General features: G+C 39.1%; 1 protein-coding gene across 2 annotated transcripts in view; it reads left to right on the top strand.

Moving 5' to 3' along the window:
* MYBBP1A (MYB binding protein 1a) overlaps positions 1 to 18,825 on the top strand; it is a 1,224,315-nt gene that overhangs the window by 797,955 nt on the left and 407,535 nt on the right. For both annotated transcript variants that reach the window (XM_044054196.1, XM_044054197.1), the window contains one exon: positions 13,438 to 13,595. In XM_044054196.1, coding sequence (XP_043910131.1) covers positions 13,438 to 13,595 — 158 coding nt within the window. The remainder of the gene's footprint in view (positions 1 to 13,437; positions 13,596 to 18,825) is intronic.

Genomic DNA, 18,825 nt, shown 5'->3' with positions numbered 1-18,825 from the left:
GGTCAGGAGGGTAGTGTTTCTGTAAAAAAAGTTGTCTCAAAGAAAGCATTTCACTGACAAAAAGAGAGTCCTCACTGACTAGTCTTGAAAGTCTTATGAATTGGCCCCTTAAAACATTCCTTTTCATATAGAAAGTGTTGACTCGTGAAGTCAAGGTAATTATTTCAGTAAGTGTCCTTCCTGTAGATATTTGAAGTGACTCTGTTGGCAGTAATGTCCAGGGAAATAGTAGTGTCCAAAAATGAGACTGTACTCCCGATACCAGACCGGACAAACTCCAAAAAAGAAATGCTGTCATTTAAAGTCTGTAAAAAAGTGTCCAAAGCAGGCAAAGTACCAGTCCACACGAAAAAAATATCGTCAATATAACGATGATACAGGAGCGTATACTGAAAACCTGGTAGATTAATCAGAGTGTCCACTTCCCACATAGAGAGCACAAGGTTAGCATACGCTGGGGCCATCTTAGACCCCATAGCAACACCTTTAACCTGTTGATAAACAACCTTGTTAAAATAGAAAAAATTGTTACATAAAACAGTGTCTATTAACACCCCAAGTAACATAATAGTAGTTTGACTTAGACGTGTGTGGTTCAACAAGAATTTTTTTCACAAAAATGCAAGGACACACCATGTGTAAAGTAACAAAAACACAGTCTTTAACATTTAAATTAGCCTTGTATATTTCATTCAAAAAATGCCAAGAGTCCTGAATATAGTAAGGTGTCTGTTGAACTATCGGATTTAGAACACTATCCACATACTCGGAAATCCGCTCTGTCTTTGTACGTTTATTAGATATAATCAACCTAAATGGAGGGTGCTGTGCATCTTTATGCACTTTAGGGATTCCAAAGCACTTGCCTAGACTAGGATTAGTGACTAATAAACACTGCAGTTCTTCCAAAGTTATGTACTCATCCTTTTCCAGTGTATTTAAAAGAGTATCTATCTTACTAAATTGTTGCTGAACAAAATCTAGGGAAACAGTCCGATAATAATCACTGTTCTTCAGATCAGTTTCTATATGTGTAACATAGTCAGCCTGCTCCATTAGAACAATGCCTGTCCCTTTGTCAGCTCGCATAATTCTCAGGGACTTATCAGAAGACAGCGATTTGAGTGCAGACATTTCTAGCTTAGTCAAATTAAACCACTTATTCTGATCAGCTTGATTACATAAATACCTAATGTCTTTCTCACAAACATTAAGAAATAGAAACTGATCTGAAGAACAGTGATTATTATCGGACTGTTTCCCTAGAATCTGCTTCCAGTTATGAGAGAAAGCATTGCTATTCATGAGCATAGAGGTTCTGAAAAATTGTTTTACTTTTTTATGCACCCTCTTGTGTGTTTCTGATATTGCTTTAGCGGCAGGCGTGCAATAGTCACATTGTGCAGGCTTTACTTCCTTACCTTAGTGACATAATTCCTCAAGCAGCTTTCTGTCATATTCCCTTGTTTCCAACATATTCATTGATGGAATACTCAACCCTAAGACACCATTTAGCCATCCCTTCCTTTGGGGGCATTGAGCCTATAAAAGCTGCACATCTTTCCTTTCACTTTCTGTCTGGATATCCCATGTTTAGGTTGCTACTTTTATCTTGGTCTTTAGTAGTGCAGCTGGACTACCCACCCCTGTGTCAGCAAGCCTGTCCCTTTTTTACTTTTTGAAGCTGTCTCTCTGCCTGTCTCTAGTCTTCCCTAGGAGATTGAGTATTCATTGAAGTTGTCCACATCACTCAAGAAGGGAGACCAGGCCATCAGTCTGTTCTTCCTTCTTTTCTCATCTGCCACCTCAAGTATCCGCCATGCAGATTAGTTATTTTTCCATCCTTTTTTCCAGTTGAGCCACTTTGGTTTAGGTTCCTTTGTTGCTGTTTTCTTACCTGATCAAAGTCTGCGTGTCACTGTCTGCCTTAACAGCAAGGTTTACTTCTGCAACTATTGATGTTCATCATTTTTAGTGGTGCACTAGCCTTTTGTCGATATGTGGAATGTTCTTTTTTTTCCTTTGATGGGAAGTTACCTGCCAAGCAATGAAGAAACATTAGCCTACTGTCATTGCATGAAGCTCACAAGAGGAGCATGCTTTGGCACTAGGAAAGCTGTGAATGGCTTAGTGCCCAGACCATTGATTTTTTGCAACTCCACTTGAACTGTAAGCAGCCTGGATGTGTAGAAGGTGCTGTCATGCTAGGCAGGATATAACCATATAGTTAAGGCTACTGTAGCACTGTTTTGTTTGAACATCTGTTTTTCTGTTACGTTTACATACACAGCTGTATTATTATTATTATTATTATTATTATTATTAAGCTGTGTTAAGAGAGTGAAATAGCATTGTTGTTTTTTTTTTCCATGATGGGTCCCCATTCTGTAATTGTGTATGTTGCCCTCATGGCATAAGTGGTCCGCAGAACCAAGGCTTTCAGGGTTTATTCTCTGAGAGGTTTTACTACCGCTTCTGAAAGTTTGAAAAACCAAATGACCATGAATCAGATGATGGTTAATATAATAGCAAAACTAAATACAAAATGCTTTTACTAACCGCCAAGGGAAGCAGCAGCAAGACCACAGGAAGTAGTTTACTAAATATTTTAATCTCCACTTTCGTCTTCCATAGACTTCATCAGAATAAAATGTTATGATGACTTCTACAAGCCAGGATTTCCACACTCCACAAACAGATGATATCTATTCTTTGATATCAGAAGCCACTTGCAAAACTGATGTGCACTGCCTGCTTTGCTGTAACTTACACCGCACTATGAAGATTAGAAATGCTTATCAGTTGTTTGTTTCCTTTTCCACAGCCATACTGGAAAAAAAGGAGTATTTAAATTGACACTCTATCTCTCTCTGTTTCTATGGCTCTCTGGTTGTATTTCACATGTCTTCAAAGAGAAGGGGTTGTCTAACCAAATTTCCTAAGGCTATCCCAAACAGGTATGTGGTTGTCTCCACTGGCTTCTTCTGCAAAATATCACATGATATTTCAGCTGCAACTACTTGGTTCAGTGTCCATATCTTCATTTCTCACTACAAGTTGGTTTTACAATCCAAGGTCAAGAGCCTCCTTTGATTTGGCTGTACTTTGGAGAATCTTTCCTTGAGACTTCCCATGTTTGATAGCAGCTGGGAACTCATGTCCCATCCATTGAGGAAAGGATGAAAGAGACAACAGATATGAAAGTTATGTATTTACCGTAATGATAGGTCTGTGTTATCAGCTTCGATCCTTCACCCATCCTTTTGTTTTACCCTTTGCTCCTGGAATGATCGCACTTACAACCACCTTGACTTGGTCAGGTACTCTTCAAGATGTAAGTTTGGAAGCATATTTATCATAGGAGATCTTAGGTTCTGTGTAAGACAGAGTAATATTCTTTATGATAGGGTATGGACAAACTCGTACTGTGGTGCCTCTCACCTTGCAGAGGGTTATGGGTAAGGGGAGGAGGTGTAGCATTGGATCCAAAGTCTGAAAGTGGTACAAATCAGATCTAAGATGCATCTGATAACCTATCCATTGAGGAAGGACAGAAGCAGGCACCACAGATCTGTGATTATAGTAAGTTCATAACTTTCATCTTAACCACAGGCTATGTTCCTGAATCCTGGTACACTGCTGTGGTAATGCCTGTCCAAAAGGGGGATCATAACACAGGCACTGGAAATTGTAAATTAGTCAGCCTTTCAAGTCTGATCTGTAAAGCTATGGAGTATATTATAATCTAGCTCTTTAATTGTATCAGGAATCGTATTAGGCTTGACCCACAACAGTTTGGCGTTGTCAGTTTTGGGGACTGCCTGTTAAATCTTAACTTCTGTGAGAGGGTCAAACAAGCTGTTGACAGTTATACTGTTCATACAGCTTACCTCAGATCTTGCAAAAGCATTCAGTACTGTACCTCGTGCCAGAATTGTAAGGAAACCATTTACCTTAAATGTAGATCTTTAAGTTGTAAGATGTTGGCTGAACTCTTATAGTCTGTGTGGCAATTGTTTCTTCAGATAGTACTAAGATAACCAGTGAAGTCTTTTCAGTGTCTCTGCTGGGATCCTCTTCTGTTTATGTCTACTTCTCTGATCTCAAAACTTATAACTAGGACCTCTGGTTACCTAAATTTGCAGCTGTCAGTACTTGTACCCTAGTTAATACTTTAGTGTGTGGGTATTATGCTTAAATTGAACACTAAAAAGTGTAATATTGTTTCTTTCAGAAAACAGCAACCCACAACATACAGTATAGATAATACTTCCGTATTAATGGAAAAGGTAATCGGGGACCTGAGCACTTGGGTTGATAGTTTTTACTCTGATCATTACATGGTAGTTGTAGTCAAGAAATCCTTCCTACCTACCAGAACTAATGGTCAAAGTTATTTTATCTATATCCAGAGATGTTCTCATTCCCTTATATTTGGCACTGATCCAACACAATAGAGTCCAGTGCCCCACTGGTTCCTCTGTTCAGGCACAATTTAATTAAATACTTGAATTCTGCCTCCGATCTGTCATATATCCTTATAATTAACCTTCTTATTGTATCATGAAATGCAGATGCATCCATTGTCCTTGTCATAAAATCCCAACCCCACTTGTCAAATGCTATCTCTGCATTAAGACCCACCAACAACTGTGGTAGTTTCTTGGACTCTATCCCCCGCTTGATCATTATTGTTCTGTTAATGTCAAATGTTTGCCTTTCCTCTACAAAATGACATTGATCCGTATCTATCAATTTTCTCAACCCCTTTGCTATTCTTTTAGCTGTTGTAGACATAATTTATAATCACGGTTTAAAATTGAAATGGGCCTGTATGAATCTGGGTCTGATGGGTCTTTGCCGTCTTTAGGTATTACAGCCACTGCAGTTTTCTTCCAGGAAGGTGGCACTTTCCCCTCCTTTCAAATCGCATTAAACAAAACCTTCCAAATCTTTTATCACTTTCTTCCCTCCTTGCTTTCAGACTTCCACAGAGTACCATATTTTGCTAGAGATGTTCCTGCAGATTGATTGTACATCATTTTTATCTCACCTCCTTCTATCTTAGCTGTTAATTGTTGAGCCTCATCTATGGCTAACTTTGGCATACTTTAGTCTTCCATAAATATTTTCATCTCTGCTTTATACAAATTTTTATAACATTTTTGAAATATCTAACACCTATACAGGATCTCTGAGTGTTTTTTTTTTGTTATAGGCTCCCCAGGTTTGGCAGCAACCCATTCTACTTTCTGTTGCCGAAGTCATTTTACGAACATTTTTTGTGCTCTGGAGTTATCAAAAAGAGTTGCAATATTTCTGAACTCAAACATATTATCCATATGCTTCCTTATTTTCTTTTTAGGACTCTGCATGTACACCTCTTCTTGTTTTGTGAGATTCTGTTTGTTCTGCATTACTTTAACCTGTGTCAGTCCCTCTAAATCTTGTTACTTCTTAACTACCTATTTTTCTTTTATTTTTACCCTATTTTTAAACTCCACTTTCATTTTATACCACTCACTAGCTATAACTTCTGAACAAATTTCTACTTTCCCTAATAACTCTTGAATAGTTTCCACTACCCATTCCTTAAATTCCTCTCTTTTTAACAGGTATGTAGTGAAGCACCAGTGTCTCATTTTTACTTTGTTATCCTGCATTTTTATCTTATTTGTTTTTGGCACATGATCTGAAGTAGTTATTAGATGTGTGTCATAGCTTTTAATTTAATGCTCATGTAACTGTGAAATATAATTTCTTTTGAATTTAGCCCAGTAATTGTACCTTGGGGAGAATATGTAAATTCTCTGAGTTCCCACTACTGAATTCACATCTTCAGTATAATATATTTTTATACATTTCTTAAGAAATCTGGCCTCTTTTCTTATAATTTCCTTTGTAGGTTCCCCCAGAGACATCCTCACTGTTGCAAATCAAATTCCGTAAGTAATGTTCCCCGCAGAAAGCTGATTATTTCTCCCCCAAATTTTCTTAAGCTCCATAGTAGTAGTTGTAGGTGGAATATAAGTACATGCCAACCTAATCCTCTTCCCTTGCTTTTAGCCCCTTGCTACCACATGTCTACCATTATTATCTTTTCCCCTATTCTGTCCTTATTGGAGCTCCTTTGTCTATTAGAGTAATTACTCCCCTTTTCATTTGTTCCTGGTACTTTGTTGAATATCCCCACTGAAATCCTTTCTTTATCCAGTTCTCATGTTCACGTGTTTGCAAATGTGTCTCCTGCAGCATTGCTGTTTGCACACCACATTTTGTAATATAATTCAATACTTTTGTCCTTTTTGTGTATACTTGTAAGGCTATTAACTTTCCAAAAATAACATGGATAAGGTAGCCATTATGATAGGCAGATATTATTCCCACCTAGTATATACGACAGCTTTTTTAAATGTCTTTTTCCATCTTTTGTGTTAACATGCACTCACCAATGTTTGGCAGGTTGGTCTTTTATACAGCTGTTTCTTGTCATCTTCATTTATAAATATATCCCATTTTATATGACTTTTTGTTTTAATGAAAACCCTCAAACAAAAAGACACACTCCGGAGCCTGTTCAGTTAAAACACACACAATACTAAGTGCATCCTCAAATAAAGATGTTTAACCCTCCTGATAGAAACAATTGTCCAAAGTCAACACCTACACACACGGGCATAACCTAATGTAAAATTAAGGGCTGCACAGATGGGTTTTCTGTCATTGTCAGGTCCCTCGGTCTCGGTCGGACGAATTCCAAAACCAAGGCCGGTTTCGGTTGTCGTCGCTTCTGATCAGCCAGAGTATATATATATATAAGACACAGCGGCATGTTCTTCAGTCTTTTAAAAGGACCGACACGCAGGCCGCGAGCCCGGGCGCCAACACCAACCAAGCGCCAAACCCGGGTGCGTGGTCCAGTTCTCACGACGCCCTCCCCTGACACTGACAACCGACGACACTCCTTTGTGTCTGTCCTCGAGACCGGACCTGACCCCTGGCCTTCCCAGACAGACTACAACAACCAAGCCTTTGCTAATGTTGAAGTCAGGGATCCATTTTATCAGAATTCTCTGGATGCAGAGGAACACTCTTTCCCTTTGAGGGATCGGATGCAGAACAGTCCATCAGAATACCCAACTCTCACCAATTTGTCTTCAAAAGTCATAATGCTGACCCTGAAACCATTTCACAAGGCCCCAAGGGATTGAATGCCTCCACTGCCAAGAATCCACTTCCAGCAGAAAGGGAGTCAAGGTCTTTAGAAAGGTGGGTAGCCATGAGGGCCTTAAATTGTCAGTTTCATATGCTTAAATATCAACAGTTCCTGTTATCACAATTAAGGAATAAAATGTCTCAACCTGAACAACCAGATTTAAAGGAGTTACAGGATATGATGCATAGTGCAGAACAAGTGGGTAAACACACTTTACAATGTGGTTATGATGCACTAGAGGCTACATGCCTGGCTTAGAGAACAAAACTTGCCTGATCATGTCAAAGCTAAACTTCTAGATGCTCCTTTACAAAGGGATGTGCTGTTTGGTACTAATGCTGAGGAGATACTACGGAAAATGGAAGAAAAGCCAAATCTATGCAAACTGTCAAAGCCTTTACAGGTCCAACCACCACGTTTTAGCAGAAATTGGCCTTCAAAACTGGTCCTTTCCAGCCACTGACAAGCCCCAAAGAGATAGATACAGCAGAGGGCAATCACAAGGATCATATAGAGAATGGCAAACTCCAGCACCAAGAGGTGGCGAGGACAGTGCACAACAATACAGGAAGCAAACCCAGCTCCCTATTTTCATAAGCATGTCCCAGCTGGCAGCACCTTTGGGAGGAAAGCTAGCATTATTTGCAGCCACTTGGCATATTGTCACAACAGACAAATGGATCCTGGACATTATAAACAGAGGCTACAAATTTCATTTTCACACTCTTCCAAAAAAACCTGCCACAGAATCAAAGGGCAGCAAATTTCAGCTCATAAGCATGAGAGCTATTCACAAGGTCAAGGTTTTATTCAAGACTTTTCTGGTACCAAGGAAAGGAACCGACTGGAGACCCATTCTGGACTTATCCATCCTAAACACATTTCTAAAATTCAAGATGCTCACATTACAGCATGCTGGGCAAGGAGTTTTAACATTGGACCTCAAGGAGGCATACCTGCATGTCCCAATCAGACAAAGCTGCAGAAGATACCTCAGATTTCTTGCAGGTTCAATCCACTATCAATTCTCTGCATTGCCCTTTGGCTACAGCAAACACATACTTCTGGAACATCTGGCATATGTGAATTCTCTGGGATACACAATCAACAAAAATCAAGGCTACTATCTCATTACTTCAAAATACTAGCAAAAGTACCAGGCTTACTGCAAGGAAAATCCTGCAGGCTCTGGGATTCATGGCATCTTGCATTCTTTTAGCTGCATATGAGGAAACTTCAATGGTACCTAAAAACCTATGGTCTCAACACAGTCACAGTTTGGAAACAATAATACCAATAATCCCATGTTTGCAAAAGGAATTTCTATGGTTTATCACGGACAGGTGCACCCAGGGCATATGGTCCCAAAAAAAGCACCTTCACATCAATCAAAAGAAATGCTAGCAGTAATAATGCATCCAGGGCAATTACTGATAAGAACAGACAACACCACAGTAATGTGGTACATAAACAAACAAGGAGGAACACATTCATACCCTTGTGCAGACTAGCCATGACTCTTTGGAACTTGGCTCTGGAATGGCCCAGTACCTGCCAGGATTGGAAAACACGCTGGCAGACAATATAAGCAGAAATATGACAGATCCACACGAATGGAAGTTACATCCTCAGGTGTTTACAGAAATAACAAGTGTGGGGAGGCCAGACATAGATCTTTTGCCTCCCACAGGAATCATCAATTGGGACCTTCATCCAAAGGCCTGCTTTCATTCAGTTGGACAGCATGGACAGTTTATGCATTCCCACCTCTGCCTCTTCTGCCCAAGGTAGCAAGAGCAGACAGACCGAAGATGATACTGATTGCTCCAGATTACTGGTATCCACTGCTGAGCCTCCCTGGTCCCTGCCTCTAATGCCTCTTCTGCTGACTCAACACAGCTACAAAACTCTCCAGAGTCAGCTGAAAACACTCAATCTCGCTGCATGGAAAATTCCTTAACACCACAACAGACCCTACTCTGCAGGATGTCATTTTGGAGGCTAGAAGGCCATCTACTAGAAAAGCATTACTAAAAATGGGCGGTTTGTTCTTTCTTGAATGAGAAAAAAGGCAGAACCCTAGAAAACTGAACTTGCCTCAGGTATTACAGTATCTAGCTGAGCTGCTGAACACTGGACTTTCATTTTCTTCCATAAAAATCCATGCCCCAGCCATTTCTGCAGAATACAACACGGATCCTCCTTTATTTTCTCACCCAGTCTAAACAACCAATACCAGCCTGGGATCTTAATTACATACTAGAAAAATTAACATTGCCTCCTTTTGAACCAGCTGCCTCAACAGATTTGCAATATTTGTCCTGGAAAACTGCCTTCCTTCTGGCTATCACTGAGTTTTGGAACTACAGGCCCTCATGGCAGTGCAGCCCTTTCTCATTTTCCATCAGGACAGGGTTTCCTCCATCATTTATGCCTAAAGTGGTATCCAGGGTAGCTTTAAATCAAGCCATACACCTTTCTACCTTTTACCCCAATCCTCAAAACAAAGGGGAAAGGCTGCTCCATTCTTTAGACATCCATAGGCAGCTATGTTACTACTTGGACAGAACAAAGTCCTTCAGCAAATCAGAACAATTCTTTGTGTCCTATGCTGTAGGGGCTCAAGGGAAGCCAGTTTCCAAGCAGACTATTTCAAAGTGGATAGGCCACTGCATACGGTTTTGTTATTCCTATCATGGGAAATCTGTTCCTACAGGTATCAGATCACACTCCACCAGGGCCACAGCTACCTCTACAGCCTTCCTCAGAGGAGTTCCTACCAAAGATATTCTGGAGGCAGCCACTTGGAGTTCTGTACATACCTTCACAAAACACTACCACCTGCCTTTATATTCCAGAACCAGAGCAGGCTTTGCCACTGCTGTTTTTCAGGGCATTCTGGCTCAACCCAGTTCCTCCTAGTACCTACCACCCTGTGCGTAGCTTTGGGACTCTACCCATCTGTGATTACTGCAGCCTTATGCACGATGAACATAGTACAGTTTTGTACCTACCATAAATGTAGATGTTCGAGTGCTAATACAGCTGCAGTACAGGTTTCCCTCCCTCCTTCCCCACTTGGTAAAGGCATGGGGCCTAACAACCTCTTCATACAATCTGACTGGGTTATCCTTCTATGGTTTATTTGCTTGCAACCACTGTTTTTGGATTATATTGCATTGCATGTATACACATATAAGCATAATTTATGTATTGCCTTCCTTCTGGGGGCACCTGACATCTGGGGCAAGAAAGACTGAAGAACATGGCGTCGGCTGTGTCTTATATACTCTGGCCTCACTGACGTCAGAAGAGAAAGCGACGACAACCGACGCCGGACCAAGACTTTGGAATTCGGCCGACCGAGGGACCGCCTGACGGCAGAAAACCCATCTGTGATTACTGCAGCTGTATTAGCACTCGAACATCTACATTTATGGTAGGTACAAAACTGTACTTTATCCATGCTAAGACGCATGTTACAGCCTGTCGTTCCTACTTACATTAATTGCTATCTGTTCTTGTCTTGTCTTTGTTCCTCTCCCAGATGTGAAAAATACCATGTATGCTTTCAGAAAGCATTAACATTTAGCATTAAAGTGCTCTGGCTTTTATTGCTTATCCATGTAGTCAGCTTATCTCTGAGCTATAGGAACAAAAATGTACAGCTGCCCTTAGCTGCAGACTTCTCAACTCGCACTGAACATTTATTTAAACTGAACATTTATTTGCTAATGGAAAACTTTTCATTACATTCATTGTTCTCTTATTTACTTGCTTACTTAAAAAATGTGTTATTACATTAAGCCAAGGGCCGTAATCCAGACATTCACCTATGCAAAAGTAACAGGAAACATATCAACTCTACATATATTATAATCTTAGTACTTTTACACACAATCCCCCACTTCAACAACCCAAAATACAGCATATTAACTTAACCATCCTTTTGTCCAGCCTTTCTTCTCTTTTTACATTGTAATGCCTACATTTCTTAAAACTAAAAAAAAGAAAAAGGTACTTGTTTACCTTGGTATTTTTATCACATACAATCACTGAACATGCTTTACTTTATACCATGCAGTTTATATCATGAAATATTTTATACAAATAGTATTAAAAGCAAATATTGTTCACTTATTTTTTTCCTTCCTTTTAGTGCCCTTCCAAACTTTAATGACATGAAGTGCAGTATAGTCTTTTCAGTCCCTCGCAAGTTTAAAAAAATTTTGAATCTTTCCACATTTTCTTGTAAAGCCATGCTTCACAAATGTGATTGATGCTTTATAATCTCACATTTATTCACTAATTTTAGTGTTGCTGGTCTTCTTCCTGTTCGTTTCCATCTCCCAACCTCAGACTTTCGTTCAAGTCCAAGGTATTCCTGATTCTTCTATTCAACTTCTGTTTTTTCCTCTCTGTTTTTTTTTTTTTCTCGCGATCAGGCACTTTCCTTTGGAACATTGGAAAAGTTTGCACTGGCAAAGTCTCTCTCTGAGCTTTATTATCAGAAGAATGAGAAGTGGAGACCCCTTCTGCTTGTTGGCTCACTTTTTGTTGGACAACGTTTTGTATTTCTACCCTAGCATATACTACATCAAAAAAATGACTTTGATCCTCCAGGAAAAATATTCCAAAGACAGCTGGATATAGCAGCTTGAATCTCAGGCCTGCCTCTTGATATTCTCTGATTGTTGGGATAAATTTGCTTCTCCTCTGCCTGGTGCACAGTTCGAGAGAGAGAGAGAGAAGCACATTTTCTTTGTACAGCATGAGATGGAAGTATAGGAAGGTGGTAAATGTTGACAATAGTGTATGTTCTAAATTTGCTGTAATACCTGTGTAAGTATTATAGTAGTTTTATCTCTTGGTGGAAATTCTGAACTTTCCTCATACTGGCTTCTAATTCTGCCTGTAGAAGTCCAAAGTGGCTAGGTTGTGCTTACATATTTTGCCGTCATTCACAGCCCACAGGATAAATTCCATTTTGTTTATAGACAATATTTACAATGTGCACTGTTCACAGAGTGGTTTATAGCCAAATTAGCATTTTGAAGACCAGGAACACTTTAGTCATCTACTGTCATAGTGAGTCTCCTGTCACAGCCCCAACTTTTAAAGCCGAGGGGATGTTAAGGCAAACCATAACAATTAGTAAAATCCAAGGATGTGTTCATAGGTTCATAGGTTCATAGATTAGTACTAAGCTAACTGCCAATTATCCCTTGTGACCCTCCCAACCCAAAAAATAAATTCCCACTGTCAGTCTCGAACCCAGGACCTTGGTAACATTTGTCTGTATGACCTACCACTAAGCCATGCTTGCCTTTTGATAGCAGAATGTATACTTTGTCAGAAAAACGTGAAATGAATGCTGGAGTAGCTTGGGGACAGAATACCCCCACACAGAAGTGTATAGTAGAATATATTCCATTTTAATATAAACTTCAGCATAACTTAAAAAAATACCGGGCAGAAATAACATTTTGTGCAGATTATATCAGTTTTGCTTTGAAAGAAGCATATTGGGTGGGAGGATTAATTTGTTTATACAACTGAATGCATGGTAATGCTGAGTGTAATGCTTGATGTTAACGTGCAACTTAGGTTCCTAATCATAATGATGACTAATTATCGAGTCATTTCTCATTTCTTTGCTTTGCATAAGTACAGCAAGTCTTCGCTCTAGCAGTGCTGTAAACTTTCTTTCTTGGGTTATTATTGCTTCCTTACTTTCCATTTGACAGCTGCCATTTCTGAAATGTTTTGTATACAGTCTAATTTTTTATGGGTTGCAAAATTAATGTTTAAAAAGACCTGTGTATCTTTTTTAGATCTGATTTTTGACTCCCTGCAGATGAGGAGATTGGGAAACCTAGGACATGGTCATACTGCTATAAGGCACGATTTTCCCCTGTTTTATCCATGCCCCTTCATATACTGAGTAATAGTCTTGAGGGTGGACCCTTTCTTCCATAATGGTCTCATGTCAGCAAAACACGACTGCCACCCACTGCATCTCAGTTCTCTTGAATTTAAAAGGATATTAAAGTAACTTCATTGCAGCCTTTCTTTAACAAGCAGCAGTAAACGTGTTCCCAACTTGTAAATGTGTACACATACCTTTCCGATCCTGTTGTAACAAAATTTAGCAGATTTAAGATGTATATTTGTATTTAGAGAAAATAATCCATTTCATGTTCATGTTTTTTTTTTTTTAGGTACTGGATCTGATTGATGTGTTTCTCAAGAAGCAGCCTGAGAATCCATTAGTGTTTGGCATCATTGAACCCCTAATTGCGGTTATAGAACAGACTATGACTGGTAAATCAGATCAGCAGGAGCAAGACTTTCTCCAGAAAACTGCCGATATCTTTATGTAAGTGTTTGGCAGCTTTCTGTCCTGGAAACATTTTATCCATGATTCAGCAAATCCAATAATATTATAGCAGCCAGCCTTCTTTTTTCTGAATTACATAGTTGCTGTAGCACTGGTTACTGTTCATGTTCATTCATTATGATGACTGTTGATAATGCTTGGTGTGTTGTTCTGAAGTTTACTTAAATGGCAAGGTATGCATTATTAGCTGACATTGTGATTTATTACCTGTATTGAGCTATAAGCAAACTGCATCTTGAAGATCTTTGTTCATTTCTTGCTACTCTTAACTCTTCATACATATTGTAATATTCTAAATAAGTCTCTTAATCAGAACAAAGCTCTTAAGTCAGAGAAAGGTGCTTCCTCCCATGCCTTGTATTCCAAAGTACCAGACTTAACATTGCTACACTAGTGATCAACACTTTTTGATCAGTAATGTGTGGCACTTTGGGTTTTGCTTTGAATATCGAGTTTCTGCTATTGTGGGGATTTCTTATACCTGAGATAGTGCAGTTTCAGATTTTGCATACAAGTAGCAGGTGGTGTGGGGTGTAGGAGGTAATCCTTCATTTCTTTGTATTTAATCTCAACTATGGTTCACATTCAGGTAATTCAGATGTTTTCTTATCTAGGAATGCTTAGATGGAGTCTTTCTTGATCTTCAGTGTCTTCTCCACAGTCTGCGGATGTTCTTCATATGACTGCAGCAATGTGGATCTTCGAACATCTACATTTATGGTAGGTACAAAACTGTACTTTTTGTATTTTTTGGCAGTATTGGTCAGCATGACCTGAAACCCAACTGCTCATCTTCCATCTTACTTTCTACTACTCTTCTTTTTCTTTTATCAGTCACTCTATCTAGCACTTCCTTGCAGTGCAACATGATTTTGATAATACTGCCATAGTGGCCAGAGTTGAGTATCCCTTTTGGTCTTGTACAGTGGCATTAGAATGTTTATTCTACAGTTATTTTGAGAACACTTCTCCTTCCATACTATGATGGGTGGTCTCAGAAGCTATTTCTCCCCAATGTAGCCAACCTCTTGCATTACAGGCTGTGCATTCAGTAGTACTGCTTCTATGGGGTTTTCTTTATTTAGAAGCTCCTTGCTTATGTTATGGATATCCTGTGGACTGATGAACAGATTATTGATGGTGTTCCTTATGAATGATGTTTGACTGTCTTGTTTCCCTTTATGTCATTGTCTCTTATCTTGATAGAGCGTCTTTGTGCTGTCTGTTAAGTCACTTTCAGTAAGCTGGTAGAAGTTCGCTGTTCTGTTGTTGTTTGCCATTGTGAGCTCTCTCTTAGTCTTTTTGTTAGCCAACCTTTATTTATCCTTAGCCTGGTCCATATTTTGTGTCTCCAGTTTGAGGATTCCATTTGATGAGTATTGGTTGTTGTAATATACCTGAAAAGCCATGTTAGTAAGGTAGTCTTGCAACTAATTAATATTATTTTTCTACAGTTACATTTTTGTTTTAGATTTTTATTTAATAAAAGGTTATGAGTTACTATTTTCAAGACACAATTCATGTCTACAAATGCACTCCCGGGTAATAAGTCCCTCATTCCTCTTACAGTAGGTGGTATCTATAGCAATAATCAGTGCTGCTGTTGTACTGAAGGCATTGCAGAAGCCATGCTGTCAGACAATAAATCATATTTGTTAATGTGTTTGTTTGCAGTCATGCTTCTTAAATATTTTCTCTATTGGGCTGAGATTAAAAATGTATCTATAGTCTTTTAAATGAGTTGATGATGGTGCCTTGGAGAGAGGGATAAAGATAACATGTTTAAATAATAGTGGTACAATTCCTGTTATAAGCATGATATTGAATATGCATGTATGTTACTCGTATTGCAAATTTTTCAGGTGGTCCATTAAGGAAAGTTGATTGTAATATAATTTAGTAGATTAAGGATTTAAGTTGTATAGTAGTTATTATTATTATTAACATTTGTTGACCGGGAATATCCGACTAGGTTCCACAGATCCTGTTTTCAGCGGAGGCCCGGGGAGAAATGCTCCAGAAGAATGTCTTTAGAATGTTAGTCAGTTTTTTTTTACTTTCACTTGTGGTGATTTTAGTTAAGTAGAAAGTTGCAAAATATTGTGCTGGTGGGTACAACTGATCAGTGGTACTGTTAGATGTGTTGTATGAGGTGGGATAAAATTGGCCAATTATTGATTAGATGAATTGAGAAATGATTTGAATTATTTTGCAACATTAGTTCTGGAGTTTGAAGTACTGGAGGGGTGATAAGTGAGGGATTAGCTGTTTTCCTGATGTTTTATTTTCAGTATAGTTTGTGTTTGCTAGTTGTAGGGAGCTGTTTTTCCGTTAAGTATTGGGCTTTTCATGAATTTGTAGCTATTGTAGTTTCCATTCTAAAGTTAGGTAGGTTTGGTGAAGATTTTCATTCTTTGGGTTTTGTTTCCAGCCATTCCAGGCTGCATCCATACTTTCATCATATTTATGAGGTCGTTGTTCAGTTGGGGCACAGCTGGCCCTTGAACCGCCTTTGTGTGATGAGGAAGAGGACATCTTGTATAGAGGATAAGGTGTAGTGGAAGTCAAGTACTTGGGTTGGATCAGCAGTAGTGTATAATGGTTTCCAGTTATAGCATCTAAAATAACATTAAGATAGCTAAGTTTCTGCTTAGGAAAGGTGTCAAACCTCTACTACTTAATGAAGTATTTTTACATTTTAAAAGACCAATATGATGTAAGAGGGCAGTGATTTAGTCATATTTGAAGTCTGGTACATTTATGTGTAAGATTAGTAATCATTAATTCAAGAGCAGAGTCATTGTTTGTTTGTGGGTTTGGCCTCCTTGAGACTTTAACCATTTGTTCAGGATGGTAGTATGTTTATGTAACTGGCTAGCATCTAGGCCTTTTACATTAACAATAAAGTCACTAAATATGATTTTGGGGGGGGAGGGACATGGAAATATTTGTTAAATGGTATTTTTTATTTTTGTTGGTGATGACGACCATGTTATTATCCAGCTTAAGTGTAGGTAGGACCACCAAATCCTTTTCCTCCTCTTACATGGTTGCTTTTAGTCACAAGGCATTCACATTATTGATGAATCACTCCTACCAAATGTAATAATCTTGTACTTTTTATGTTCATTTAAAATAACCACCTCTCCATCTACCCTGCAAGCTGTCCCAGGGCCCCCTGGAGACTAGTCTTTCACCTTTTACAACTGCATCAGTTTTAGTGTCACTAGCATGCAGCTTGGTCTTGTTGTTTAACTGTAGTATGCGATCTCTGTCCGACTGTCAGGAAGATTAAACAGGGCCACTAACAAGACTGAACCTTTGTGATACTCCACTTCGGGAGGTTTCATCCCAGTCTATTACTGACACTTCCTGCTCATTCACCCTGTGTCCCCCATCCTTTTCCTCAATGCAGCTTTCTGTGAAGTATGATGCCATACTTCTTGCTGAATTACAAATACTGTGTATATACAGAGTTCCCTTCTCTACATTATTGATCTAGTTGTAGAACTGGCTGTTTTAATTCCAAGACCCAATATAGGAAGTCCCTGAATTTTGAAAAACAAAACATACAGGGCAAATAGTCAATGTTGACATTTGCTATTTTCATTTAAAGTTGCGCGCCCCACATCCTTGCTACTTAAATATATTCATTTTTTAAACTGCCGTACCATGGAGAAAAGGGTAGTCACCGCTTTCTCACATTCTATCTTGGAATTCAATGACTTGCAATTGCAAGTCTCAGTCTTTAAAAGTGTTATGTGTAGAACCAGGTCAAACTGGACTGGTAAGATATTAACTACAATAATTCATGCTGCTTGCCATCTGCAAATCTGAAAGAGAGTTAACACATATGAAATCCACTATTCTGGCTTGCAGCATCTTTTAGACAGGCTGTATGCACATGTGTAGCTCAAATAAGCATGTTTTCAGTTAACATATTACCATACCCTGGTCACTCATTATTTCTGGGACTAACACAATGGGATTAAATGCTAAACTGCTTTCTAAATCCATGCTTATTTATGTTCTGCTGCAGGCAGTATTGGTTGCTGTGAACAAGCTTGGAACCCTTGACAGGAAGAACAAAAAGCTTATTGCATTGTTAGCTGCAGGTCTGGTTGCATCATTGTCCCTTCCCTGCTGATACACCAGCTTAAATGTTATAAACTACACATCCACTTTAAGCCAAAGTACAACCTTTTACACTAAATGTAAGAGTACAGTATTAACATTACTTAGAACAGTAGTAAATTGGAACTTTACTTTTACATAAATATACTTCACAGTTCACCCTTAACATTTCTCCAGATGTCCACAGTGGATTATGGTCTTCTCAGCAATCCCTCCCCTGACAGCTTTTAGGTGTAGAGAAATAAGTGTCAGCTGTGACTGATATGACCCAGATTTGATTAAGCAACTTAAGAACTGGAGTAGCCAGCTGGGGAGGGTGAAAGTAAGATGTCAACTGCTCAGTCAAGCTTATAGATGGAAGCAACTCAGTCCACTGCAGGACTGGTATCCTGCAGTGGTTGATTGTCACAGTAAGGCACCAGGAAAGACCAGGTTGAGTGCCTGCCAAATAGCTTGATCACAGACTGTCGCCAGAAATGTACACGTGACTTGGTGTCAGCATTGCTGAATTCACTCCTGCCAGGGCTGTAGTGGGGGAAACGCATATTACATGGAAAGAGTTCCTTTCTCTTCTTTTAGGTCATCTGTGAATAATTAGTGTTTTCTTTCATTTCTTTAGAAATGTGTGATGCAACATTCGTTCCAGTATATTCTGTGGCACAAAATCTAAAACTGCATGACTTTCAAAATAAGCTTTTAAGACCATCACTTTCTGACATCTGCTGGTCTTCCATCTTTTTTTATTCAAACAGTAGATGTTATGTAGTCCAATCTCACCTACATTCTTACCCGTGGGTTCGGAGCCGAATATCTGCTCCGACTCGGCCAAACTTTTCTAGCTTGAAGTCTTCTATTGGCTGGGCTAAGCAGGTATCCCATACTGCAGTGCTCCATATCCCAGATCTTGTTTGCCGCTCGTGTAGCTCGGACGTGGTCTCGCTCTTGGCTGTGGCTAAGTACCCTTTTTTCTTGTTCTTGAGAAAAATTATTATAAACAAAAAGCTATTTTCATAGCTATTGTCTATTTAGTGTTGCTTTTGGTTTCGGTAGTGTGCTTGTGATTTGTGGTATCCTG

The sequence above is a fragment of the Protopterus annectens genome, chromosome 13.part0, assembly GCF_019279795.1.
Source record: "Protopterus annectens isolate FY-2018-M chromosome 13.part0, PAN1.0, whole genome shotgun sequence".
Taxonomy (NCBI): Eukaryota; Metazoa; Chordata; order Ceratodontiformes; family Protopteridae; genus Protopterus; species Protopterus annectens.
This window is presented reverse-complemented; position numbering and strand designations above follow the sequence as displayed.